This window comes from Sapajus apella, unplaced genomic scaffold, assembly GCF_009761245.1.
Source record: "Sapajus apella isolate SASKATOON/1434 unplaced genomic scaffold, GSC_monkey_1.0 scaffold117, whole genome shotgun sequence".
NCBI lineage: Eukaryota > Metazoa > Chordata > Mammalia > Primates > Cebidae > Sapajus > Sapajus apella.
Window position 1 is genome coordinate 3,379,600 of NW_022437057.1, and position 19,373 is coordinate 3,398,972.

The following is a 19,373-nucleotide window of genomic DNA, read 5'->3' on the forward strand; positions in this document are numbered from 1 at the left end:
TTATGGTTTTTTAGTATCTCTGATATGTGTCGTGTATAGGTAAAATATCAAAGGTAACATTTGTATAAGTAAAATATAAGTAATATTTGAGTGCCTACTGTTTGCCAGGCACTAGCCAGCACATTCATGCTCTCAGAACTCTTAAAGCAGAGTGCCTTTTTATTCAAATATATGTTTTAATTAGTGTGCTTCTTTGACCGTCATGATCATTACCCTACCCAAGGATGGATCGCTTGGTTTGTAGTAAGACTTGGGTTTGAATTCCAACTATGCCACTAAACTATGCAGTAACCATGAATCCCGACTGTGCCACTGAACTATGCAGTAACCAATCTGTTTGGTAAATTGCGTAAGTTTTCCTTAGTCTCAGTTTTTATTAAAATAGGAATAATAGGCTGGGTGTAGTAGCTCACGCCTGTAGTCCCAACTACTTGAGAAGCTGAGGCCAGAGTTTGATGCTGCGGTGAGCTGTAATCATGCCACTACACTCCAGCCTGGGCAACAGAGTGAGACCCTGTCTCAAAGGAATAATAAAATGTAACTTAGGAGGTTTGAGGATCAATTAAGACAGTATTAATAAAGTACCTAGAATAGTATCAGGTGCTTAGTAGATGCTCAATAAAGGGTTCTGCTTTTCTGATTTCTCCCATCAGGGTGCCACAAGAAACTGGCAGTGGGGCTAAAGTAAATTGAGTTGTCAGTATCTTTTGTTTTGTAAGAGATTCTTTAATCATCTATCTGAAACCAGCACACTTCACTCCCCTTTCCCCTAGAACATTTTTAAGTAGATTTTTTTTCAAGAAGCTTATTTTATGTTTTGTATAGCATAATGAAAATGCCGTGATTGTTCTTTTTTTTTTTTTTGAGACTAAGTTGCCCAATCTGGAGTGCAATGGCGCAATCTCAGCTCACTGCAACTTCTGCTTCATGGATTCAAATGATTCTCCTGCCTCAGCCTCCCAAGTAGCTAGGATTACAGGCACACACTACCATGCCCAGCTAATTTTTGTATTTTTAGTAGAGACTGGGTTTTGCCATGTTGGCCAGGCTGGCCTCGAACTCCTGACCTTGTGATCTGTCTGCCTCGGCCTCCCAAAGTGCTGGGATTACAGGCATGAGATATTGTGCCCAGCTATGATTGTCTAAGACTCTGAGTGATCGTTTTCTTACTAATTGATCACTGACCCTTGCCTTTTTGTGGGCAAAAGTGATAGACTTTGATTAATAAATTCTCACCCTCATTTTTGATTCCTGCCATAATTATCATCATAATTTAAACTGTAAATCTTGAAAGAGCACAGACATGTTAGGATATCAGAAAGCTAGAATACAAATGTATTTTGGAGTTAGGACAGGGACATTAGAGATCTAATCAAACCACTCCTTTTATGGACCAGGAAAGAGGTATAAAGGACGAAAGTGCCCAAGCTCATATAATATGACAGGCAGAGTTGAAGCTTTCTAGTGTCTAATGCCCATTCCACCCATTTTTACTAATGTTCATGTTTTGATCATTAGCTCAAGGTCAATCAACAAGAGCATGACCTAACAAGGTTTCTATTTTACAGTTAGTTTGATCTTTGGGAAATGGATCCTAGAAAATAGGTCAGTTCTTATATTTGGTCCAATTAACAATTTGAAAAGGCAAAATTGAAGAATGAAATATGGAAATCAAAGCCCTCTTATTCTTTTGATTTGACTCTTTGGTTGTTGCATAGGAAAACCAGCATTGTTTGTACTGTTCTTATACCTTGGGTTCATTTATCTGTGTTCCCCTTATCTAGTTCCTAACGGTACAGACGTATTTCAGGATTTTTAAAATTAGATGTTAAAAATGGACAGAAAAGATCAGCGAGGGGGTAAATCAAGAATGACAATTTTAAAACCGCTCTGAGAACTTAAAGTTTACATGACAAAATATTTGGCTTTTGAACTGTTTGAATTACCAAAGCATCATAAACAAAATGTTTATAGTAAGTATACTTGCTAATAAGTTTGGGTTGTGGGGAAGAATGCATATTAGACTAGGGTTGGCAGGAATGAAGTACTTGGGCCTTATGCCTTGCAGCAGTCTGTGTAGGCAGTTTCCTTCTGAGTTCCTGTAGAGCCTGAGACTCCTTCTCAAAACACCTTGCATCTAATAGTCAGTACCAATTGAACAGACTTTGTGTATTTGTATTTACTTGTCATCCCTGGATTAAATTGTGACAAATTATAGGAAAAATAATTAATATCATTACTAAAAATTAGTGTAAAAAGGATGGAGAATTTTTTTTTTTCATCTCGCAAAACATTACTGAAAATTTTAAATTTCATTTTGGATTTTAGTTTTAATGTACGTTACCAATTAGAAGTCAGCAAAAATCTTTGTGTTTCCCTCAGGATGCTTGGGGTGCTCATGGGGCAGGGTAGCGGGAGGAAGGCGTGGAGTAGTTTACTAAACTATTAATAATACCACATTAAAAAAACTATGGGTAAAAAAACAAAAGCTTATAGGTAAAAAGAAGGTTTCTTGACTTACTGGAAACAGTGCTTATAAAACAAACCAACCAAAAACAGTCTGTGTTATATTTTTTATCAATTGCTTCATTTTTCAGTGCCCTTGTCATTCAGTGATTGGCAAAATGCACATTCCAGAAATTCCTAAGGTTGCTTACTCTGTTGTATTAAAATGAACACTAAATTTAATTCCTCCCCTCCCCCAAAAGAAAACTTACAGCTCTTTAGAGGGAAACGGGAAATATAAAGATAAATCTTAAGAAAGTAGGAGAGAAGAAATATTTTAAATGTTTAAAAATTACACGAAGGAATACCTCCATTCATTGATTTAGCAAACATTTGCATGCTTTCTACCTGCCAAGACTTATGTGAGGCAGAGTGATTCAGAAATACAGGACAGTGCTTCTTAACCTGCTTTACATCATGACACACATAGAAAATGATAAGATCATCTGCCAGGAAGCTCCTGCCACCTCAGGCTCTCCTGGGCAGTCTTGTGGGCTTAGGATATGACTGTCTCGGCACACCATCACCCTGTTGTGGTAGACACACTGGAAATACTTGATGTGAGACATAGTTCCTGCTCTTGGGAAGCTCACAGAGGACACAGCCAAGTGAACAGACACCAGGAATTACTGCCTCCAAGACTGGTTTGCACTGGAGAAGGAAATGGATGGCCCTTTTAAAGGTGTGGTTTATTGCTGAAAGAGAACATATCCAGCAACTATGGAATGAGATAGTGTAATTTTATATTAACTTCTAAACCTCAAATTGTGCCTTAAATCGACTTGGCTTCTGAAAGAATATGCAGGTTTTGATTTAATTTAGTGCTTGATATGAGAAAGTGTAAACACAGAAGAGCTTCTCCTTTTTGTGAATACTAACCCTTAGTCTGATCCTGGCCATATGTACTCCTGCCTCTCTATAGACAGATCTTGTTCAGGAGATGAGGATAATGAGGAAAGAATGAGGTGGAAGAAGTGGTAAAGATATTCTGGAGGGAGTCATACCAGTTTAGAGCAGAATAGAATGGTAAAGCACCTGTTCACTCTTCCCCATCCACATCCTCACCCTAACCTTCCCACCTCTGGGGGGAAACTTGCAATACTGTCTCCTACCTTTAATATTAGATTATATTCAAATATATTGTCCTTGGACTCAAGTTGCAATGGGATTATAAAACCATTCAATGTGCATTGCTGAATATCTGCATGATGACATGGGGTCAGGAGGAGTGGTCCCTATTTCAGGGAAGTAGAATAATCATGTGGGGTAAGATGTGTTATCAAGCATAGAGGAGAAATGTTAGGTCCATCCAAAATAAATGCTCTCAAATGGAGGACATCCTCTGCCAGCTTAGAGGTTCTAGAAGTTAGCTAGGAAAGCAGAAAAATGAAGTCCCAACAAGTTTTTTTTTTTTTTTTTTTTTTTCAAAAAGGGGAATAAAGTCCAGGTACGGTGGCTCATGCCTATAATCCCAGCACTTTGGGAGGCCAAGGCGGGTGGATCACGAGGTCAGGAGATTGAGACCAGACCATCCTGGCTAATGTGGTGAAACTCTGTCTCTACTAAAAAAACAAAAACAAACAAAAAAATAGTCGGGCATGGTGGCATGGGCCTGTAATCCCAGCTACTTAGGAGGCTGAAGCAGGAGAATCACTTGAACCTGGGAAGCGGAGGTTGCAGTGAGCTGAGATCATGCCATTGCACTCCAGCATGATGACAGAGCAAGACTCTGTCTCAAGAAAAAAAAAGCAGTGGGATAAAATTAGGAGGTGATTTTTTTTTTTTTTTTTTTTTTTTTTTGAGACAAAGTCTCACTCTGTTGCCCAGGCTGGAGTGCAATGGTGCGATCTCCACTCATCGAAACCTCTGCCTCCTGGATTCAAGCAATTCTCCTGCCTCAGCCTCTAGAGTAGCTGGGATTACAGGCATGCGCCACCATGCCTGGCTAACTTTTTGTATTCTTAGTAGAGACAGGGTTTCACCATGTTGGCTAGGCTGGTCTTGAACTCCTGACCTTGTGATCTGCCCATATCGGCCTCCCAAAGTGCTGGGATTACAGGGGTGAGCCACCGCGCCTGGCTTTAGGTGATTTTTTTTAATAAAGCCAAAGCTTTGACTTTAAGTAGTAATGTAAAAGGAAATATAATTGAGTAGAAGGTATTAGAATTCTGCTTGCAGATTCCTTTGGGATCCTCTTTTTCTTTAATGCTCATGCAGTGGTCCTTGTGTGTTTATGTACAATATCCTTAAGGTGGGTCGGAAGCACGTATTATTGCTTCATCTCAGTTTACTTTTAAAATGTTTTCATCTCCTACTTTTAATGTATCAAGCTAAACCTTGATTTTAGTTGTCTCTAGTACTCCTCATCCTGAGGAATGTCAGAGCAGTTGAGATGTTGTATATTTTAGGATTCCTTACTCACTCTTGAAATGCACTTTGTCAAGCCAGGGTTTCAGGTCAGCAATCTACCCACACTTTTTCTTTCCTTTAATTTTAATGGCAACAAAACCAATTCTAACTTTGCAAGTTTACAGTAAATAAGAATTGAGAATTTTTTTGGTTTTCTCATCTAGATTCTAACTCTTACTCTAACTCTGATCTTTTTATCCTTTATTTACCAGAAGTAATGACTGTGTTGTTTGGGGACCTAATAACATGTTGCATTGGGGGCAGGGAGGGACAGAACATGCTTCAGCAGTTCTCTATTGCTATTCTCATCCTTCTCCTTAGAGAAAGCCTCGTGACAGTAATGAGACCAGCTTCTGTGCTTCATTATTCCAGATTTATTTTTATGTTGGGGGAAGGGAGAGTCTACCAAAATTATTTTTTACATGTTTTTGGGAAGGAAGGAGTTTTTTTTCAACTTCTCACATAGATTATTAGTTTTAAAAACTTATCTTTAGAGAAGGCAAAAATCATTTAACAGTCAATAACAACTTTGGTAATATATAGAGATGTATAAATCAAAAAAATTTTTTTTTGAGACAAAGTCTTGCTCTTGTTCCCCAGGCAGGAGTGCAATGGCATGATCTCGGTTCACTGCAGCCTCCGCCTCCCAGGTTCAGGCCATTCTCCTGCCTCAGCCTCTGGAGGAGCTGGGATTACAGGTGCCTGCCATGCCCAGCTGATTAGTATATAATTTATTTTGGCTGGGTCCGGTGGCTCATGCCTGTAATCCCAGCACTTTGGGAGGCTGTGGCAAGAGGATCGCTTGAGGTCAGGAGTTCAAGACCAGCCTGGCCAACATGGTGAAACCCCATCTTTACTAAAAATATAAAAAATTAGCTGGGTATGGTCGTGGGTGTCTGTAATCCCAGCTACTTGGGAGGCTGAGGCACAAGAATCACTTGAACCCGGGAGGCAGAGACTGTAGCGAGCTGAGATCGTACCACTGCACTCTAGCCCCAAGGACAGTGTGAGACTCTGTCTCAAAAAAAAAAAAAAAATTATGATTTCTCCCATTTTCTTGAATACCATTTAGTAGTCTTACAATCATTTGATGACTATTTTTAAATCTTGCCTTATAAGAAAATACAGCTATTTTGAATAGCACGTATAGGTACCAGTCTAGCAGATAGCTAATGGGACAAGTTTGGAAAGTTTTGCCACATTTTTGCAATCTTAAGTGATGGGAAAAAATAACTTTTTTTTTTTTACATTTATGTAATGTTCTTAACTAATATAGAAATTAGTTTTAATGGTTTTGGCTTTCTGAATAAATGTGATGCTTTTGTTGAAATTATTGTTAGAAATCAGATGACTCTTTGCTGAGCCGTGTGCACTTAAGTTTGTGGCTTTTGATGTTTGGTGTTAATAATAACATTTAGTAATAATATGCCTTATATAGAGAGGAAAATTGCTACGTTGTGATCTGTGTCCCATCTAATGCAACTTATTGTCCTCTTTTATATTTAAATGCTATTTTAAAAAATACTTTGTGGCTGTTTGTGTCTGCAGGATCGCCCCAGGACATTCGACATGCACTCACTGGAGAGTTCGCTCATTGACATAATGAGAGCTGAAAATGATACCATTAAAGGTAAGTTTAGAAATATACTCAGTTGATTTTAGACAGAAGTTTTAAATGTATGTTATCTATTTAATCTGATAGAGAGTCTGACAAATATTATGGAGTGCCTTTGTATGCAGTAAGTTCTATCGATTTTACATATATACCTCTTCTTGTTAAAAAATCCAATATATTTGATGAACCTCTACAGTGGGGACATTGTGATACCAATTAAGCAATCTAAGAATGGACATTAGCTCAAAGACACCAACCACATACCTTATTTTATTTTTTTAATATCTCAAGCGGTAACTTCTCATTGCCTCAATTGTTTATGTCTACCTATGACAATGATTGTGTCCCAGGAAGCGTTCACATGTTGGTAGAATTTTTGCCTAGTTTTGCATTTTAAAAAATAACCAATAGTTTCAAAGTTAAAGTGAAGTTTTGTGGTTCTCAGAATTTTTTTTTTTCTATGTATTATGTTTTAAAAAAAGTATATTTCTGCTGGGCTCGGTGGCGCATGCCTGTAGGCCCAGCCACTTGGGAGGCTGAGGTGGGAGGATCACTTGAGCCCAGGAATTCTGGGCTGTAGTGTGCTGTGCTGTTAGGTGTCCGAACTAAGTTTGGCATCAATATGGTGACCTCCTGGGAGTGGGGGACCACCAGGTTGCCTAAGGAGGGGTGAACCAGCCCAGGTTGGAAACGGAGCAGACCAAAACTTCCGTGCTGATCAGTAGTGGGATCGTGCCTGTGAATAGCCACTGCACTCCAGCCTGGGCAATATAGTGACATCCCGTCTCTAAAAAAAAAAAAAAAAGAAAAAAAAGAAAAAAGTACTATTTCTACATGGGTTCTGGTCTCAGTTCTGTTACTGACAAGCTGTCTATCTTGAATAAGACATTCCATTTGACTAGGCCTCAATTTCTTATAAAGACATAGAATCACCTGAGGGAGGTGCTTTAAAAATAAAATATAGATATCTGGACCCCATTCCATATGTGGGTTGCAGGCTTGGCATATTATTTTTTTAATATCTCAGGTGATGCTAACCTGTAGCCAGGAATGAAAATTACAAGACTAGATATTTCCTAAGGGCCCTTCCTCTGATTTTGGGAAAAGTATCCCACAAAATAAAACATTTTTCTGGACAAAAATATCGGTCTCCTAGAAAGCAGGTGTTTGTTTTTTTAAAGAAATTTAGAACTTTTGGTATATTTGAACATTCCACTTAAGTTGTTGGCTCCTTGATTGATTGATTGATTCATTCATTCAGTGATTTAATAATTATGACCTGCTTTGTGCCAGACATAGAGCTTTGCACTGAGGTCAAAAGTGATAAGACAGCCTGTTACTTCAACTGGTGACCCATTTAGCCTAGTTTTCCTTTGAGCTTGCCTTATCATGTTACTGATGCAGAAAAACATTTTATGTATTTTTCAGTAGACCAATAGTGACAATATTTTTTAATGAGGAAAGCTTTTAGGTTTCTGGAGAGAGAGAAAAAAAAAATAATATGTAAAAAAACAGGCATCCATCTGATGTGATACCTTTGAATTAAGAATATTTGGAAGGTCTTTACTGAGTTTCTTATGGAATTCTGGTGGATGACTCTAGTGCAGATGCATGCTGTATAGCGGAGGAAAGTTGATCTCTCACTCAGAACTGGCTTTATTTTTGCTACTTTCTAGCACTCTGACTGTGGGTAGTCCTTCAGCCTCTTGGACCCTTTGTTTTCTCCTCAGCAAAATGAAGAGTCTAAGGTGCTATTTCTAGCACCAGAAAAATTGTATACTCTTAAAGAAAATAGCTAAAGGAAAAATATGAATGTCTGTGGGTTGTGCCAATGTCAGTTTCCTGGTTTTGTATTATAGTTATATCAAATGTTACCGTTTGAGAACACTGCATAAAAAGGCTTTCTCTGTACTACTTTTGCAACTTGCTGTGAATCTATAATTAGGATTTTGGGAGGTGTAAAGGAGGGGGAATCAGTTGAAAAAGTGCTAAGCCCAGGAGTTTGAGACCAGCCTGGGCAACATGGCAAGACCCTGTCTCTATGTAATCAAATAATTTAAAAAAGAAAGAAAACATGGTGATACCTGTCTTTATATAATAAAATAATTTTTAAAAAACAAGTTAATGTCTGTTGTGGTGGTTTACATCTGTAATCCTAGCACTTTGGGAGGCCAAGGTGGAGGATGGCCGGAGCCCAGGAGTTCAAGACCAGCCTGGGCAAGATGGTGAGACCTGATTCTACATGGGATGCTGAGGCAGGAGCATCACTTGGGCCCAGGAGGTTGAGGCTGCAGTGAATTGTGTTCCTGCTATTCAGGACACTGTCTCCAAAAAAAGGAAAAAGTTGTTAAAGAACATTTGTATATTCTTAGTGTGTTTAACTCTTTCAGCACATTTTTCAAAGAGCTTCCTATACACTAGATACTACAGATAGTAAGTAATTGGAAATAATTTTTCTAAGTGCCTATAGTTTTTATCACAGAAAATACAGGTTAATTGCAGTGGATAGAAACAACTTGTTATATGACATTTTAAGAAGCAAACCTCTAATTAATACTTAGGTTAGATTTAAAAAGTTGGCACACATTATTCTTTTTTTTTTTGAGATGGAGACTTGCTCTGTCACCCAGGCTGGAGTGCAGTGACGCAATCTTGGCTAACTGCGACCTTCACTTCCTGAGTTCAAGCAATTCTCCTGTTCCAGCCTCCCAAGTAGCTGGGATTACAGGCGTACATCACCGCGCCCAGCTAATTTTTGTATTTTTAGTAGAGATGGGGTTTCACCTTGTTGGTCAGGCTGATCTCGAACTCCTGACTTCAGGTGATCCACCTGCCTCGACCTCCCAAAGCGCTAAGATTACAGGTGTGAGCCACCGCACCCGGCCTGCATACATTATTCTAATACAATTAACAATAGAATTTCCTTGGCCATCAGTTTTAGCCAGGACATCTTTATCGGATTTTTTTCTTCTAGTTTGCTCAGTGGTAATTGTTTAAAGTTCTGCCTTTATTCTATATTCTCTTTTTAAGTTCTTCTTACTAATTTTTACTAAGTTAAGTTTCTTTAAACTGATATAGGGATAATCAAAAGTTAGGTCTGATGACAGAAAAAATTAAATCTGATTGGTCTGATCCGGAACATACAAATTTTGTAAAATAGTGATTTATAGACTGCAACATGACAGAATGGAAAGACAGTGGGTTTTGGAATCAGATCTGATTAACTGCCATTCTGCCACTACTGTCTGTGGTGGCTGTGAAGATTACATGATATGATGCAGCTATAGATTTCAGTGTATTGCCTGGTTCATAGAAGACACTAAAGAAATTACATGTATTATTACTAAACATCTAATTCTGCTTTCATGCTTATCAAAAAAGCCAGCTTCAGTTTAAGTTTAGGTGTCAGTCTGGCTTGAGTATATTACAGAAACTTTGTGTTTTTTTTTTCTACAAGGAACAATAAAAAATTCACAGATGAGTGCATATATCTAAAATGCCAGATTATAGTTATGCCTGTTTTCTTTCTCAAACAAGATCATGACCTTTGTATCATTGTAGCCTATCACTACCAAGACATTGTTTTTTCTCAGGGTAACATTTTATTTTGTTAAACTATCTTCTGATTTAGATAGCTATTTTAGGAGTACTATGCTTGATTTTAACTGTTGTTCATTCAATTGTGAAATTTTGTTTAAAGGTAATAAAGATAATAAAAATTTGAGTAACTTAAAAAGAAACACATTGTCATTTTGAAATAGGTGTCTAACACTTACCAATTCATTTTGAAAATAAATATATACAATACTCTTCCAGCACTCTGCTTTCTTAGGACAGAAAATAGAAAATTGACATTAGCCAGGTGTGGTAGCTCACACCTATAATCCTAGCACTTTGGGAGGCTGCGGTGGGTGGATCACCTGAGGTCAGGAGTTCGAGACCAGCCTGGCCAACATGGTGAAACCCCATCTCTACTAAAAATAGAAAAATTATCTGGGTGTGTTGGTGTGCACCTGTAGTCCTAGCTACTTAGTAGGCTGAGGCAGTAGAATTGCTTGACCCTCCAGTAGGCAGAGGTTGCAGTGAGCTGAGATCTTGCCACTGCACTCCAGCCTGGGTGACAGAAGAGAGAGACTCTGTCTCAAAAGAAAAGAAAAAAAGAAAAGAAAGGAAAAGAAAAGGAAAGAAAAGGAAATTAGCATTAATTTTGAGATTACTAGAGAACAGTATGCCTCTTAGAAAAAAAATTAAACATTTGATTGTTTTAAAGACTTCACAATTCAAAGATAACTTTAATACTTATCTTAAAAATAATTTCATAAAAATTATGAATGATCTCATTTATTTTATCTTCAATTTCTAGTTCCTCATAGATATACAGTTTGTGCATGTATGAGTTTAAATAATAAGGCCTAAATTTGCTACGGGAACTACAAGTTGAATCTATTGGTATGGTTATTATTAACTTAAATTTTCAAAAGAGCTAGAAAACTTAATTTGTATTTTTCATTTGGGAACAAAAAAATTTCCCTTACTGTAATGGGGTTAAAAATTTTATTTTTACTATCAACAAAATGCTTAATAGGCTTAGGAATCTTCAAGTACAGTTTTTGAATTTCTTTATGAATGTGTTACTGATTCCAACTGACTTGCTGGAAAATTTTTCTTTTTTTTAAACAAATGTTCAAAGGAGTACATAGCTTTCATAATTCATATTAGGGTTTTTTTTACAGCTGATTTTAAATTGCTTTTCTAAGAATTTTGAGGCTATTATCATTTTTTCTATGTACAAGGGATTTAACCCTTGTTCATTTTTTTTTTTTTTTTTTTTTTTTTTTTTAAAGATGGGGTTTCACCATGATGGCCAGGCTGGTCTTGAACTCCTGACCTCAGGTGATCCACCCACCTTGGCCTCCCAAAGTGCTAGGATTACAGGCGGGAGCCACCGAGCCTGGCGGATTTAACTCTTTGGGGAAGGAAAAGGGCTCTTCTCATTCCTTATCTCTGTGTCCTTTTTCTGGTCAGCTGGCAAGTCTGGATGTTATTTTTATCTGCGAAATTATGTATTGCCTTCTCCATAACCAACACCAGTGGCAATCCTCAGAAGCTCTTCCCCAGAGACCTATTTCATTTTTTTACTGCACACCCAGTCACATAAGCTTAGAGCCTGAGCTACAAGCTGAGTTTGAATTTTGATCTCCCAGGTGGCAGCTCGTGCATTGCTACAATATTATTAGGCTTATCAAGTTTTTTCTTCACCCAGACAGAAAATTTTTTTACTACTATAGATAGATACCTAGATGATTATTTTGGGAATATTGTATCTTGTTGTTATTCCTGTTTTTTCTCACTTGTAAAATTGGTATTTGTTACTTAGAAATGGAGCAGCATGAAATAGATTAAAACCACATGCGAGTACATCTGTTTCCAGCCTTCTGAAGCATAGGTTGGACACAGTGAAATAAAGATTCATAAAGCAGTGTTATATTCAGTGTATAGAGAGACCTCTGAAAATTAAGGAGCCTTTTTTTCTTTATGTGAAGGGAATACAGAGACAAAAATCATGCTTAAAAATTATCAGACATCAGACAGAATATAACAATCCACAGTTTCATGAGAGTGGTTGAGTATTTTAAAAATTCAGTATATGAAAACAATGTAATATTCAATTTGCTTCATTTCACTAGAAAGTCAAAACGAGACAGCAAAATTATTGAGAGAACAAAGGCAATCTACAGACTGTCAAAACATTATAGTTGTTCTTCAGATATTAAATTATGACTTAGAATATCATATTATTCCTTTGAATATTGTGAAAATGGAGTCTTTTTCTCTTCATATTGTTGTAGAATGTATCTAGCTTTCAGTTTTTGAAAGGGAAGACTCAACATATCCACCACAATTCCTCTGAGTTTCCGGCATTTCAAGTACTTAATTTGAATGTAAGCAATAATGATTGCATTCAGAAATGCAAGTTGTTTAAAGTGCCAGTCTTTTACATATCCCCATGGTGCCCAGGAAACCTATTGCATATGTAGTGTAAGTAGTGGAAGCATGTTGTACAGTTAAATACATGACTGCCTCATGTGTTTCATGCATTGCTTTATTTTAAAAGCTATGGATCTACTCCAAAAATGCTATGTATTTAATTCCTGACTGCCAAAGGTGTTGTGACCTCGCATTTAAAACACTTTCATATTTTTTCTTGCTCTACCTACATGTTAAATTTAGAGACCCTTCCCTGACTATTTTTTATTGCTGTAAATTTGTTTGAAACAAATGCTTAAATGAGTAGGCAAGTGATGATTCCATCTGTGCTGCCTTTCTTTGTTGCTAAGCAAAAGAATTTATAATAGCCTTTCTAGAAGAAAATCATGAAACTCAGTTGAAAGTTTAGTACACAATGCTTGTTTCATCAGTTTCATGAAAGTTTTTTTATATCATTGTAAGAGTGTGGCTGTTGGGATACTTATTTAAATTCTAGATCTTTACAGTAGGGAGAGAATGAATTTTGTGCTACTTAAAAATATGTAATAAATAATAGTCAGGAAACCTTAACTTTTCTTTTGATACACAATTTTACTAATATTCCTATATTCCAAATTGCAGTCACTTAGCTGACTTAGAGAACACATGTTGTATACTGGTACAGAGGCATTGGAACAAATATTTTATACAGATACTCTATGCAGGCTGAAGTAGCTCTAGAAACTTGCTATGAGAATTGCTAAATTTTGTCACTTACTAATTTCATGTTATAAATTTGAAGCAATTTGGGTATAAGTAAAATTTTTTCAAAACGAAAGGAAGTACTACTAAAATAGATTCTGTTGCTTTAATATTAGAATGATTTATTTCAGGCAGGAATGGTGGGGAGGGTATGTAATTTCATACAGTATTTAACCTTTTTCTATTTAAATTGGTTTGCCTGTGGCAAAATAAGAACAGATTACTGGTACCCTAACCTCCAACCTTTTTAAAGAATTAGATGAACATTTTCCTTTAAGGGACATTTAATGGGGCCTGACTCAAAGTACCATAAAGAAGAAATGGATAGACCAGGCGTGGTGGCTCATGCCTGTAATCCCAGGGCTTTGGGAGGCCTAGGTGGGTGGAGCACCTCAGGTCAGGAGTTGGAGACCAGCCTGAGCAACATGGTGAAATCCCCCTGTCTACTAAAAATAGATAAATTAGCTGGGCATGGTGGTGGGCGCCTGTAATCCCAGCTGTTTGGGAGGCTGAGGCAGGAGAATAACTTGAACCCGGGAGGCGGAGGTTGCTGTGAGCCAAGATTGAGGCATTACACTCCAACCTGGGCCCCAGAGTGAAAATCCATCTCAAAAAAAAAAAAAAAAAAAAGAAGAAATGGATAAGGCAAACCAGTTATTTTTACTCGAATGTATAATCAAATTTCTCCTTCCAAGTAAATTATTAGTATGTGGTATCAAATGTCTCTGGTGAATTCAGGGATCTTTAAATATCATGTCTTTAGATTGAGAGTCAGCCGGCAGCTGCCTGCGTGTCTCGCTGGAGCCTTCCTGAAATCGGCTGGCTCTTTCTTGCTCTGTTCGGATGATACCAAGTAATTCAAAGTAGCGTAGCAGGGGAGTTACTGAGGTCTCTTAGGAAGTAGAAAGTTGCCTTACTTCTCAGAGCCTCATAAGTAATGGAGGAAGGTAAACAGCACAGAATATGATTTAAACTGGGCTACAATTAATTGTGTGTGTGGCTTTTAGGAGTGAAGCGCGTTTCCGCTCCTCTTGCACTCTCCCTTTCTTGACTGCGGAAATGGAACATCCTAAACAGTCTTTCTCTTGCCTTGGCTTAGCTGTGCTGTAGGATGGGACCTGGGCTTCTGTGTTGAGGTAACTTCTATTGTGAGGAAGAAGAGAGCGAAGTTGTGTGGCATGATTTTTTTGTATGAAAAATGAAGGGTCTGTTCTTAATTTTGAACAACTGCCTGCTTTCTGATTTACTTTTGATCCGGCTTTGTTGGATTCCTCACTCTGCTGTATATTTTGAGCTTACAAAGGTGTGGATTTTGAGCAGTGTGATTACCACCTTTCAGATTTTGGGTTGCTGTTGTTTTTGTCTTTTGGGTTTTTATAAGGGGAGGCGGGGAAGGGGAAATGCCTGGGGCGGGGTGGGGGGGACATGTGATGTATGTGAACGCTGACATGGTCATAGGATCAGACTGAGGTCTTCCTAGCTCTAGCCTCTGAACGGAAACCAGCTCTGTTCAAACTGCATCTTATGCATGGGCCAGATCCTCATCTGGCCTGTTTACTTACATAACACATACTAGTCAATCGAAAATAGTGATCCTCTGCCCTCTACCTGCCACGCATTTGTGATTGAATATTTGACCCTTGTTTTTAATTGTTCTGAAAATCACATAAGCATTTGTCACAAAGGGGGAATTTGTCATATGTCATCCGTGATGTGGGTCCATAATTACTTAAGCAGCCCTTTTATCTTAATCCTGAACACTGAACACAAGGAATCCTATTTTGAGGCCATGAATATTGGTTATTTTATTCTTTGTTACCTGAGTGAGAAGTGAGGGTAACGGTGGGTGGCGGGGGGGGGGGGGGGGGGGAGTATTATAATAGTAAACTTTTTATGTTATTAGAAGGTTAAATATACTTTTACAAGATTTTTTTAAACTCATTAACATTTTTTTTTCTTTTCAGTTGTAGTAAAGCATTCTTTCTATGGTTATTATGACTTAATATTGCTTGACATACATTCAGGGCAGAGATTTAACTATGTGTGGTAGTTAAAAACTTAAAAGATAAATTAGAAAACAAGCAACAATCAGGTAACAAATTAACAAGTACTTTTCTTTAATATTTTACATTGTCATATTAAGTTTTGTGTACAATTTAAGCTTATGTTTTACCATCTGGACAGAACGAAAATAGTAATCTCTACTCAGAAATAAAATCAGAATGACAATAAGTAGTACGAGTTTTAGACTTTGTCCACAGTTTGTCAATGATAAATATTGGGGACCTTCCTACTGTACAAAAGAGAAGAGGGCCCACAACATTTATGGGGATACGTGCCATTCATGTGCCACATCTAAATTAATATAGCGTATTGTGTACCTTTAATAGTGTCACATTTTTCCATGTTTTCCTTCTCTAATAAAATTCTATAGAAGTGACTCTTGCCATCTCATTTCCTGACAGCTACAAAACAGCCCAAATATCTGCTTAATAAAGAAGCCCTTTGTTGTCTATGAAGGTCTTAAGGCTTTCCTTGATCCTGTTACATAATCTGAGACTATGTTATTTGCTGACTTTGGGGGAGGGGAAGAAATGCCGCCTGATTCATAGTTGTCATAAAAATATTCAAGATTCCCTGCATTCAGTTTATCAGCAGGAAGGAGGGAATAATTCACACTTGTGCCATGAAATTATTACTTCCTAAAATTTCTGCATGGAGTTTCTACCTGAATATATGTGCAGTTGATTAATTTATCAGCTTTATGTGCCTGAATTGTGAATTTCTTGTTTTTTCCCCCTCATATTACCATTATCCTTACAACCAAAACTGAAAAGGAGGAGAGAGAAAAACTCTCTGAAATTGTTCTTGGTAATTAGCCATTCAATTTGTAAAAGGAATACTTTTTAAGAAGGTTTAAACTAGTTACTACTTTTCGAATCAGACATTGAGATGGCCAGGCTGCCTCTGGGCTTCATTATTTTGTCTAATTGACGGATTCTGAATTCAGTCCCACACCAGTGCACTCAGTTCTAAAAGCAAGGCTTTGTTTTATTCTGGGTATTACCTGGTAACCAGTCAATTAAGAACATTAGTGGAACTCTGAAGGGAAAGCAGTTCCATAATCTCTTTGGAATCCAGTTGGGCCGATGCCAGTTGCTGTATATTGGAAAAGAGTAAGAGGAATCATCCAATTAGAGCCCCCCTTTAGTGCTTGAGAAACCAACAACAAAGAGCAAGTCTTAATTCTGAAGAGCAGCCTTGATTAATTGAAGTATAAATAACTTTTAAAAAATCTAACTTCTGCTGGCTATAATATTCTAAATAATATATGTCTGGCATGGTTAAATAGAGATATTTAAGCCAGCTGCCTGATTTCTTTATTGTAATGATCAGAAGTTGTTAGCATATAACAGACTTTTCCAAATGTTACGAAATAAAAGGAGAAGCGTTTAGGATTGTGTTCAAATCTAGTTTGGCCACCAGTAGTGCTATGGCCTTAGGTCGGTCACTTGTCTAGACCTCAGTTTCCTCACCTGTAAACAGAGGGGTTGAACTTAATGATCTTTACATTACTATCAGCAATTCAGTCTTATATTACAAAACTGAAGGTGCAGTTTTACATGATAAAACTGAAGGTTTTTATGGTGTAATGACTGAAAGTAGCACATGAGTATTGTGTGAGTCTGGGTGTGGCAGTATTTCACATACGGAATAGTTTGTAGAAGGGATATAATCAGAAATCAGATTTAGTCGGTTGAGTGAAGGCTTTGGGTCTAAACTACATCTTTTCTTTTTGAGATAGGCCTAAAAATATTATGTTTAGAAAACAGTTGTTTAAACTTGTCCTCATGAAATGTTTTCATTCTCCATTTGTGAACCATGGGCTACTTCAGCCATGGGAATTATTTGATAGAGCCTGTGAGCCCATTAGTGACCAAGCATTCCAGTTAGATGATAGATGTCACTTACGTACGCATGATTATCTTCCAAAAGCATGTGGATGCTGATGTAATGCCATTAAAATACATTTAAAGGTGTTGCTGAATTCATAGTAGACTTCTGATATTAAGATTTTTTTGTTGTTCTGTTTTACTTGTAGCATTCATTAGGGTAGAGGTACGGGTAGGAGTCTTAAGTTATTATGGAGGAAAACTCTGAAATATTTTGATCAAAGTAGGTCTTAATACTTATTATAAAAGATTATGAAATACTGCTCTAGAGAATTTCCCTAATTTTTCTGCTTTATACTCCTGCCATTAGCATGCTCTTTGTTGCAAAAAAGAACATAATATAAAAAAGGAATTTAACAGAGGAAATGGTGAAGAGGAGGGCAGGGAGATGTGAGGAGGCTACTTACCCTCTCCTAGCTTGTCATCTCCATCAGTTAGCATTTTGGAGCTTCCTGACATCTGAAATCATCTTTTATTCCTTTGTGGCAGGATTGAGAATATGGGCTGCTGAGGCCACATCCTGCTCAATGCCAGCGGGTAGAGGGAGCCATCTGACGAGATGGGTGCACTCCACGTTGTTTAACATGGCAGCTCTTGTTAGGAGGGGGAGACAGGTGCTACTAAAGCCTCTTTAAGGCCACGTGGTTTGGAAGTGTCTTATATTTTAGTTTCTGTTTATACTGTACCTTCACAAATATTTGAACATATTCAATATGCCAGGTAGACTGAAGGATACTTTTGATGCTGGGCTGCATTTTTCCTTTTCGAGGTAGACCTGGACATTGTGTATGGGAAGCAGCATTAATGACCAGTTTCAAGTGAAAGGGTGCTTACCTCTGATACCATTTCTCTTTTATTCAGTGCCCCTGTGAGAATTACTTCTACAATAACCTTTTATGTGAGTTTTGTGGTCTTTATTTAACAGTTGAAAAAAATTGAAGATCCCAGAGATGCAACAGCTTCTGTAAAGTCACTCAGATTCCTGGTACCTACAGGGTCAGTATAGGAGGAACACACAGCTTCTGGCTCCTGGTTCAATGGTCTGTGTATTTATTGTGTCACCTCTGGAAAGGAAACAAACATAAGAAAACACAAAGATTTTTGTCTAGTATGTTTTGACAGAAGGTAGGCATTCAATTTTTTTTTTCTTTTCTTTTCTTTTTTTTTTTTTTTTTTGAGACAGGATCTCGCTCTGTTGTCCAGCCTGAAGTGCAGTGGCACAATCTTGGCTCACTGCAGCTTCTGTCTCCTGGGGTCAAATGTTACTCCCACCTCAGGCTCCCAAGTAGCTGGGACTACGGGTGCCTACCAGTGCACCTGGCTAATTTTTGTATTTTCTGCAAAGATGGGATTTTGCCATGTTTTGCCCAGGCTGGTCTCCAACTCCTGGGCTCAAGTGATTCGCCCACCTTGGCCTCCCAAAGTTCTGGGCTTGGCCTCCCAAAGTACTGGGATTACAAACATGAGCCACTATGCCTGGCCAAGATTTCTTAATTTTAATTTAGGAGATGTTACAAAATTTAAAAATCTGTATTTTATCATCATCGATGAAAGGTTCAGATCTCACAGTTGGCTGGTTTCATACTGAAGTTTGCCTTATTGGGAGTGGAAACTTTTCCAAGGTGACTTGTTTTCTTCCCTGATTCTTATTCATCAAGTTTGCCATGGGGCTTAAGCATGTGTATTCTGAAAGTGATTCAGATACACTTCCTTCCCTTCCCACTCCTACCTTTGCACTGCTTTGGATGTATACATAAAGTCTAAAGCTGTCTGAGGCCATTCATACAACAAATATACATCAGGCATCTACTGTACACCACGCACTATTTTAGGTTGTTGGGATATATCAGGGACTAAATAAAAACAAAGGTTCCTGGCTGCATGTAGCTTATTTTCCAAATAATTACCAGATATCCTTGAATATCCTGTTTATTATTTAATTTAGAAGATTAATAAGAGGAAAAGTAAGAACCCTGAGTATTGATAGGATAAAATAGGTAGTGGGCCTTCTGAGAAATAACCAAAGGTGAAATTCTTAGATCAGATATAAAATGCAAGTCCATTCTTCATTAAGATTCAGAAGAGTTGCCAGGCGCAGTAGCTCACACCTATAATCCCAACACTTTGGGAGGCTGAGGTGGGGTGGATCACAAGGTCAGGAG

At 37.8% G+C, this 19,373-nt stretch overlaps 1 protein-coding gene across 4 annotated transcripts in view; it reads left to right on the forward strand.

Moving 5' to 3' along the window:
- CPEB4 (cytoplasmic polyadenylation element binding protein 4) overlaps window positions 1-19,373 on the forward strand; it is a 77,521-nt gene that overhangs the window by 15,982 nt on the left and 42,166 nt on the right. For all 4 annotated transcript variants that reach the window (XM_032260380.1, XM_032260379.1, XM_032260382.1 and 1 more), the window contains exon 2: window positions 6,463-6,544. In XM_032260380.1, the coding sequence (XP_032116271.1) occupies window positions 6,463-6,544 (82 nt within the window). The remainder of the gene's footprint in view (window positions 1-6,462; window positions 6,545-19,373) is intronic.